Source organism: Drosophila albomicans, chromosome 2R, assembly GCF_009650485.2.
Source record: "Drosophila albomicans strain 15112-1751.03 chromosome 2R, ASM965048v2, whole genome shotgun sequence".
NCBI classification, from domain to species: domain Eukaryota; kingdom Metazoa; phylum Arthropoda; class Insecta; order Diptera; family Drosophilidae; genus Drosophila; species Drosophila albomicans.
The window spans coordinates 18,630,219-18,639,414 of record NC_047631.2 but is presented as its reverse complement, the minus strand read 5'-3'; the positions used below and the strand labels follow the sequence as shown (position 1 = coordinate 18,639,414).

Genomic DNA, 9,196 nt, shown 5'->3' with positions numbered 1-9,196 from the left:
GCATTTTGTTATTTGCCTATTTGTGGGAATGGGGATAGAGAGAAGGGGAGATGGAGAGATGAAGAGAGTGGCTGAGCCAGATTGATGATGTGACTCCACTTAGTGGAGACGTAAAGAAAAGCGGGGAGGCGCCGAAGATGGAAAAGCGATGATTCAGCGGAACTCCACTTACAAATGAAGCGATCCCTAGGCAAGGGCAAACAATGCGATACAGTAAAACACCAATAACAGCAACTGCATTGAAGATATTTTCATGTTTCAAATGAAAATTACAAGTTAAAGAAATTTGCATAAATATAAAATAAATGGTTAAATTTGAATAATAGAGAAAAATAAAAAGAGATTTTATTAGCCTTTATTATTCTTGTAATTAAATTAATCTACAATAATAACTGCAACTGCACTACTGCATAAAAATCGAAGATATTTTCATGTTTCAAATGAAAATTACAAGTTAAAGAAATTTGCATAAATATAAAATAATTATTTTTTACTTTTTTTCTGGGTTAAATGTAAATCATATAGAAAATAAGAAGAGATTTTATTAGTCTCTATTTTTCTTCTAATTGAATTAATGTAGATACTTCAATAAAAAAATCGGATTCGATTTCATTTCTGCATTGAATTGCATTTATTGCGCTTAAAAATAAAAAATTATCGTGCGATTATAAGTATTTATTAAATCTAATCAGTTGGGTAAGTATGAACAAAGAAAATTATTTATACTAAATAATGTAAAGCAAACATAGTCGAGCTTTACTGTGGTTACACAAACAGAGCGGCTGTTGTTGTTGTTGCCACACATTGTTGCCCGCAGACATTTGAGAAAATGCTTTGCAGTGTTGTAACACAATGTGTAGCTTGTGGAGTGGGCACTTAACATTAGATTGGCTGTCACTTCCGGCAGGCCTTAGGCAAACGACGATGTCGGCGGCGTTGGCTTGATGATGATTGATGCTGCTGCTGCCTCCACTGCCTCTGCCTCTGCCTATGGCTGTATCTGCCACATGTGCACCCTAAACATAGATACATATAGTATACTTTGCGTATCTGTAAGTACTATGTGCAACGGAAATCAAAACCATAAAAAATCTATTCTCCATGCAATGGAATCTTTTGAGCGTTTACTTTATTAAAGTGGCTCATATTGTACCATGACTTTATCACATTCTATTCTCAATTAATAAATATGAAATCATTTATCTTTATTAGTAAGAACATTCACGATTTTATATACGAATACGTTTAAAAGAATATAGCTTTGATTGTTTATTATTATCTATAAATTTCAATTCGACTATATTTTGTATTTGTACACACTTGAAATTAAAGATATTTTAAAAATGTATTAAATTTATTAATATTAAATTAAATTTTAAGAATTAAATTCAAAAATAAACTCAAGATATGTAATAATATGTTATTTTATTTTATTTTATACATATAATATATTATGTATACATATAATATTACCTATTTTATTTAATCCCTATATATAATATCTATTTTACTTGTTTACTTGCTGTAAAAATTGTTTAAATTTTTTTATTTTATTAAATTTGTGGGATCTCTGAATTTATCTTATTTTGGATATCTACTTATTTGACTTTATTTTATAATACGTAGTACAATTAAGGAAACTAGAGTACTACAAAAATACAACATTCGATTCTATGATGGATAGTTTCAGAAGGTAATATTACGCATAACATAAATATTATGTTATTTTTAAATTATAGTACTTTTCTTGAGCATCTCGAAATTCATTTGAAAAAGAAATAACAAAGTTAGAGATTTTACAGATTTAAAAAATAAAAAAATGTGGACACTTTTTGTATAAGTAAAATAGATAATGTTATGTATATTAAATAAAGCTTATCTTATAATATGTAGTAAAATTAGGGAAGATAGAGTACCACGAAAATTCGACCTTCGACTCTATGATGGATAGATTGAAATTAGTTTCAGAATGTAATGTAATGTAGGCATAAATATTATGTTGTTTTAAAATTATAGTATTTTGCTGGCTCAACTCGAAATTCATTTGAAAAGCTTAGCGTGTGGATCTTTCACCCAGTGTTGAAGTCACCCTATTTGCCATTCGTTTCGCTATTGTGAAACTACCACAACGAGCGACTACTGTATGTGCAATTGTACAAAAATATTACGAGTTTTAATCATAGATATTCCCATCAGTGTGTACACACGCACACACGCGCATTTTTGTGCGAATGGCATTTCGCAAAAGTCAAGTAAAATACGAGTAAATTACATGCCATGCATTTAGTAACAAGCATGTCCAACATATTTGCCCACTTAATAGGTCTGCTCTGCTATGGTTATTAGCATGCAATTTGAAGATTTTTAATGTCGGCACTCGTAATGCAGTCACACACACACACACACACTCGCTCACGCACACGCACGAATGCAAACAACCATAGCGTACGTGTGATAGAGTGCGACAGAGACAGCAGTAGCATTTGTGAGTATTTACTTTACCCACAGTCATCGCATTGGCCGCATTTTCGCCTGCGTTTTGTATTTTATTTTTTTTTTGTTTTTTTATGCATTGGAACCGCAATAAATTCAAAGCCCCTAGCAACAGTAACAACAACAAATTTATGGCGTTGACTTCGTTGATTTGTTGCCATTTTTGTTTTGCGCTGTAACGGTAAAGTCAAGCTCTGGTGCCATAAAAATTGTGCAGCCAAACAGCAACCACACGAGTGCAAAAGAGATGGCTGTAGTTTTTTCCTATTTCTTTGGCTTTCACAAACATATCACATATTTCGCTGTTGTTTTTGTTGGTGTCTTTTTTGCAAGAGCACAAAGAAAACGGAATCTGTGGAAAAGAAATCGCAAATAAATAATGGCAGGGCATAAGAGATAATTTTAATAGCGTTGCGTTTTATACATTAATCATCATTAATGTCAGAGATTGTTCGTTGGTTGTTTTTGGCGAGTGCATTGGCTGGAAAAGCGTGAAAAGCAAGCCAAGGCCGCTGGCACAAAACGGAATTGGAATTCGAATTGAATTGTGAAATGTGAAATCAATCAACCCTGCAGCCAGAATATAACCCTTTCCCTTTCCCCTCAGCACCTTTACCATAAATGCTGGGGAATTCTATCTTCTTCGAAGAGAGAGAGGCTGCGTGTCTGGCAAAATGTACGTGAGGTCACGCTGAGAAACTGTGGAAGCCAGATTTGTGTGCTCTAATCTGCTGACCAAGTTGTGGTCAGCCGCTTCGCATGATTTCCTTTAGCTGGCATTACTCGTAGTCTCGTACTTCAAGTCAGTCACTCAGCCAAGTCAAGTCAAGCCAAGCCAACTCTTTGGGCCTTTGTTTCGCAATTTTAGAGCCCAGAGTCGAGTTGAGTGAAGTCAAGCCATGCCAATTTGTGGCAACGACAACAACAGCAACAACATGGGGCATGCAAAGCACTTTTCGTTTTCAGTTCTCATTTCGTTGATTGTTCCCACAATTTTCGTACAATGCTGGAAAATGTACGTGCTCGTTCGTTGTCCCCTGGCCTCGCATTGTTACTTTTGTTATTATTGTTGTTGTTACTGTAATTACCTAAAAAAAAAAACACAACGAAGAGAGAAAAAAACTCGACATAGTGAAAATTCTTTTCAAATGGCACACAAAGGGCAGAGAGGCAGAGTGGAAGAGGTTGAAGTACGTAACTGACAGACTTGAAAGATCTCTCAGATCTCTCTGTTGCTGTAATCGTGCAGCAGACACACATATTTAGGAGGAGTCGCCGAAGACGTCGATGTTCGGTTCGAGTAGTTGTAGGAGTAGAAGTCGTAGTCGGGGGGTTTGTCGAGATGTAGCATAAAAGATATGCCAGAAGATCACGTACACGTACCGCTCGAAAATGGGGGCGTCATTTACATGGGGGAGCTTAGAGCGTGAGCCCAACAACAGAACAGAAGAGAACAGAACAACAGATCGGACAGGATCGTGAGCGTGTGAATCAGAAACCCTAATGGATATGATGAGCAAGCCATGTCTGAGATTGAGGCAGGTTAATAAAGATCTATTACTCCTGCTGTGCTGAGTTGATGCTGAGCATCACTTCTCTTTTCCTTTTCTTTAGCACTTTGTTATATGCTTAATTATGGGATTGTCTGGATATTTTCAGAGCTGTTGAATAAGCTTACACTATAATATATTTCAGCTTGAAAACCTTGAAGTTTATTTTCCGAATAATACATATTTTTGAGTTGCGATTGTTTAGATATTTTACATTCATTTGTATTAAGTGATGAGTTCCAGAAAATATAATTTTCAAACAATAATTTAATAAAAACACAACTTTTTGCACATTTCATTAAATAAAGAACGAATTGTAATCAAGTTACGAACTATTTAAAGAAATTCTTAGGTTTTTGATTTAATTCTTAATATACACATCTAAGTTAAACTTGTATACATAAAAATAGTAAACTAAAAACTAGAAAGAAGATTGTTTTAATCCCAATAAAGAATCAACATTCATTAATTACAGCAAATACAGTTAGAAGTCAATTTAATTACCAATATAGTAATTATAGTAATTAAATATATCATCACATATCGCAGAGAATCTTTGAAGTATCTATACTCACATCGATTTCATTAATAAACTCAATTGAATTATGCATTTTTCTCATTTCTGAATACATTTAGTCACATCAAATATTGTTTAAAAAGAGACTCGAATGAAGCAAAGATATGGCCTGTTGCGTCTTTTATGAAGTTCAAACAAACATTCGGGTAAAAATAAATATAGAATAAACGACTCGAACTCGAACTCGAAAGCGAACAAGAAGAGAAGAGAACAGGGCAAACAACGAACGCTTATCACAATATTATGGCAACTCGTCATTAGCTTAATGAACCCTTCAGATAAGCATCGATGAGTCTCGTCTCCCCTCTCTCCCTGTCTCTGTGGCTCTGCAATGCTGACCTTGACCAAGCAATCAGCTAATACAGGTGAGCAGAGTAGTGTGTGCCTGTGATATGTGTGTGATATTTTGCTTATAAATGCTATTACCAAGCAAAAGCCAAAAGGTTGTGCCACACAACATTCCATGGGAATTCAACGCTTAGTCATGTTCGGAAGCCAACATCATCGCAACATCATTCACCTGAAGCTGAAGCACAAGATGAGTGCCACAGCGGCAGCAGCGTGGCTCTTGCGTCACGCCTGCAACTATGCCACATTTCTGGGCTTCATCTGGTTTGGCATTAAGAGCAATCACAATCACGATGACTCCCTGGTGGCACAGAATCGCTACTGCTACAAGTGGTTCTGTCTGTTATCGCGCCTTCTAATATCTGGCTACTTTGCCTATAGGAGCATGGCTCTCATCAGTGTCATCAGCAATCCGCAGATGATTGTGCTCCTATGGATACGACTTGCCGGCTTTCTCACCTGCACCGGTGTCATTATGTTGATGCAGTTTTGGTATGGTCAACGCATTGTTCGCATCGTTAACGATTTCCTGCGACTCTTTCGACGTGTGAGAGCGCTGCCTGGTTGCCAATTCATGCAATTCGGTGGCCGACGTGAGCTCGGATTGCTCATCTTCAAGACCATGTGCCTGCTGTATGAGCTCGCTTGCGAGTTTCCCATGTTGTTCAACAAACTCGATGTCAGCTACATTCTGACCGTGCTCTGTGATATGTACATTACCATCAATGCAATGATGATCGGTCACGCCTGCTTTGTGGGCTTCCTCAGCGTGGGAGCTCTCTATGCCCAAGTGAATCGCTATGTACGTCACGAGCTGCGACGCCAGCTGCGTGGCTTGGAGCAGCCAAATGGTCAGTGCGCCAGTCGACGGGAGCTGAAGGCTGCCGGGTATCGTCTGGACGAGTGTCTGGCCATCTACAATGAGATTCAGCGGGTTAGCAGCTCATTTCAGGAACTCATTGAGCTGCCACTTTCGCTGATACTTCTCTTTCTATTTCTGAGCATGACGCTGGTCTCGTATTTTGTGATGCTCAATCGATTTCGTGATTACAGCATTATGATGCTTGTGGTCAAGTTGTTCATGGATCTGGTGCTGCTCACTCTGGCCATTCATGGGGCAAGCAGCAGCTCGAGAGTCATCAAGCGGCTTAGTCTGGAGAATTGCTATGTGACCGAACGCAAAGATTGGCATGTGAGGGTAAGTTCTGAAATGGATGATATAATATGTATATATATTTAGCTGGCAAATATCTATTTTTATGTCTGTGTAATTCAAAATATAGATGTCAGAGACTGTTTTCCAACTTTTACCCAAGATTGTCAATTCAATTCGGAAAATTTGAAACTATTGTACATAGATTTTTAGTTGTTGAAAAGAGTAAACAAATTTAACCAGAATAATCTTTTAACTGCGACTTTATAAATTTTTCTTAACTTTCTTTAATAACGCTTTATGAAAATTCAAACCTCAATTTGTTTTAACTTTTGCTCTGCAACATTGATTAATTAGTTATAGAAATATTTAGCTGCTAAACGATTTTCTAAAGAATGGCTTTAGCTATGTGAGATCGTCCGTCTGTCCTTACTATATTTTCTAAGAAAATGTATAAATTGTTCTTTGTAAAATATTGTCTTTTTCTTTGCTGGATGGATCTGCAGAAATTCATCTCCTAAATGCATTCATCTTTAAATTTGTTTATTTTATTGGTTATTAAACTAATTTTTAAAGTTTCGCTTTATTCCTGTCCGTCTGTCTATAAGTCAGTCACTATAGGTTGAGCTATCAACTTTTTAGTTCCGCCAGAACTCTATAATTCATTGCTTTTCGATAATTTCAAAGTTCTTATCACGATCAATTTTAAACTTCAATTTTACCTCTCTTCATTGCAGCTGGAAATCTTTTTAAATCGTCTCAATTTCTTTGAGTTTCGCGTCAATCCTTTGGGTCTGTTCGAGATATCCAACGAACTGATATTGGTTTTTCTCTCCGGCTTGGTCACATATCTCACGTACATATTGCAATATGGCATTCAGTCGAATCAAATTGCACTCAACATGAATTCAAACCATATTTAATTAAATTAATTCACTTAATTGTATTGTCATTGTAATAAATATCGATAAACCAAAGATAAAGTTGTGCGAATATGGCAAACAGTTTTTACTCAAATTAAGTGCCCAAGATATGTATCTCAAAAGGAGCAATCAACTAATAGTTTTAGTCTTATAAATATGGGGATAGCACATAATCGACTGCTTAGTCATGTTCGGAAGTCGCTTCAGGCTGAGTGCCTCTTCGGCAACGGCCAGGATCTTGCGCTACGCTTGCAACTATGCCACAGCACTGGGAGTCATCACTTTTCGTGTGGAGTGTAATCGAGGCGATGGACGTCTGGTGGCACAGCAGCGCAGATGGTTCAAGTGGCTGTCGATGCTATTTCGGATACTAATCAGCTACTTGTATTGCCACTTTTATGGCTCTTTCATCATCGTCTTGCAAAACATCCACTTCCAATTGATTGTCGGCGTTCGCATGTTGTGCAGCCTCATTTGTGCCCTCGTCATTCTCATGATGCAATTTTGGTATGAGGAACAATTGATTGCATTGGTCAACACTTTTCTGCAGCTCTTTCGCAGAGTGAAGTCGCTGCCCGGATGTCAGGATATGTGTTTTGGTGGCCATCGCGAGCTAATATTGCTGCTCTTTGGTGTCCTCTGCCAGATCTATCAGTGTTTCTATCTGCTGCCCACCTTAATCGACGAATTCAACATAGAGTTCACCTTCACTGTCTTTCTGGAAACTTATTCGAGTTTGAGTACTGCAATCATTTGTTATATTTGCTTTGTGGGCTATCTGAGTGTGGGTGCACTTTACCACCACATTAATCGTTATATACGCCATGAACTGCGCGATCAGCTGGAGAAGCTGAAGCCATCGAACGAGAGTCGAGCACAACGCAAGGCTGCCAGCTATCGTCTGGATGAATGTTTGGCCATCTACGAGGATATTCAGCGAGTCTCTCGCGAATTTCAGCGTCTGTTTGATGTGCCACTTTGTCTCGCAATCATCTTTGGCTTTCTGACCATGGCGCTCGTCTCGTTTTTCGTTGTGCTAAATCAATTCAATGGCTTTGCCATGTGGGTGCTGGAGATGAAGATATTTTTGGAGATGCTGCTGCTGACATTGTCGATTCAAGGAACGATTCACAATTCGCGTGTCGTTCGGAGACTCAGTCTAGAGAATTACTACCTAACAGAGCGAAGCGATTGGCACAAAAAGGTAAGCTAACTTTAATCTTATAGAAAATGCAACTTTATGATAAATCAATTTCAGTTGGAGATGTTTTTGAGTCGATTGAACTACAACGAATTTCGAGTGCGTCCTTTGGGCCTCTTCGATGTCTCGAACGAGCTCATATTGGTCTTTCTATCAGCGCTGGTCACCTATCTCACCTATATCATACAGTATGGAATGCAGTCGAACCAATTGTGATTCCTCGTCACGCTATAAGGGCCAGAGGGTTGTTAAGTTTAGGGTAAGGTTCACAGGCAGAGAGACACACACCTGTCCTGTCCTGCGGTCACATGTAAAAATCCGTTGTCAGGACCAATTCCAATTTCCGCTTAACGTTTTTCTGTCGCACTTTTCCCATGAAAGTTGGCGCATAAATTACGCTTGCCGCAGAGCAGAAAATTTATGCAGCTAACCGAGCGACACTGGAGCTGGACACTTCACGCTAAAAGCGCAGCGCATAAAAACAAGGCCGAGGACGTCGCTCTAATTAGCATAGGTAGAGAGCTAAAGGTAAACGCAAGGTAAAGCTAAAGGTAAGGCCCCAGATAAAAAGGTGCACTTGTTCGCTGCACTTGTTACAGGGGCTCAAAAAGGCTGCGTCAGTGCAGACGCTGATCAAAAGGAAAAAAAAGGAAGATGAGGAATACAAAAAAATCAAATTGTCGGCTGGCGACGAACATTATCTCGGCATTGACAGAAAGAGAACTGTGACTGAGATCGGTAGAGTCGAGAGTTGGGGTTTGCGACTGAGATTGGTATTGGGGGCTTGATGCAACATATACTCTTATTCCAAGTAGTCAAACTATATCATACAATTTGTAACCAATAAAGAATTCCGATATCTATATCTATATCTATATCTATATCTATATCTATATCTATATCTATATCTATATCTATATCTATATCTACATCTATATCTATATCTATATC

The 9,196-nt window shown here is 37.9% G+C and overlaps 2 protein-coding genes across 2 annotated transcripts; both read left to right on the top strand.

The window, feature by feature from the left end:
* Nucleotides 1-4,985: 4,985 nt before the first annotated feature.
* Nucleotides 4,986-7,092, top strand: LOC117575254 (putative gustatory receptor 93c). The gene is made up of 2 exons (XM_034259388.2): nucleotides 4,986-6,166; nucleotides 6,859-7,092. The coding sequence occupies exons 1-2, from the start codon at nucleotides 5,084-5,086 to the stop codon at nucleotides 7,042-7,044; spliced, it is 1,269 nt and encodes a 422-aa protein (XP_034115279.2). The 5' UTR covers nucleotides 4,986-5,083; the 3' UTR covers nucleotides 7,045-7,092.
* A 10-nt stretch (nucleotides 7,093-7,102) lies between these two features.
* Nucleotides 7,103-8,581, top strand: LOC117573525 (putative gustatory receptor 93b). Its single transcript, XM_034256760.2, has 2 exons — nucleotides 7,103-8,248; nucleotides 8,303-8,581. Exons 1-2 carry the CDS (start codon nucleotides 7,232-7,234, stop codon nucleotides 8,459-8,461), a joined length of 1,176 nt encoding a protein of 391 aa, XP_034112651.2. The 5' UTR covers nucleotides 7,103-7,231; the 3' UTR covers nucleotides 8,462-8,581.
* Nucleotides 8,582-9,196: the final 615 nt, after the last annotated feature.

Coding starts and splice junctions, on each gene's coding strand:
- LOC117575254 (XM_034259388.2), top strand. CDS start 5,084: ATGGGAATTCAACGCTTAGTCATGTTCGGAAGCCAACATCATCGCAAC. Junction 6,167..6,858: donor GCAAAGATTGGCATGTGAGG/GTAAGTTCTGAA, acceptor TCTTCATTGCAG/CTGGAAATCTTTTTAAATCG.
- LOC117573525 (XM_034256760.2), top strand. CDS start 7,232: ATGTTCGGAAGTCGCTTCAGGCTGAGTGCCTCTTCGGCAACGGCCAGG. Junction 8,249..8,302: donor GAAGCGATTGGCACAAAAAG/GTAAGCTAACTT, acceptor AATCAATTTCAG/TTGGAGATGTTTTTGAGTCG.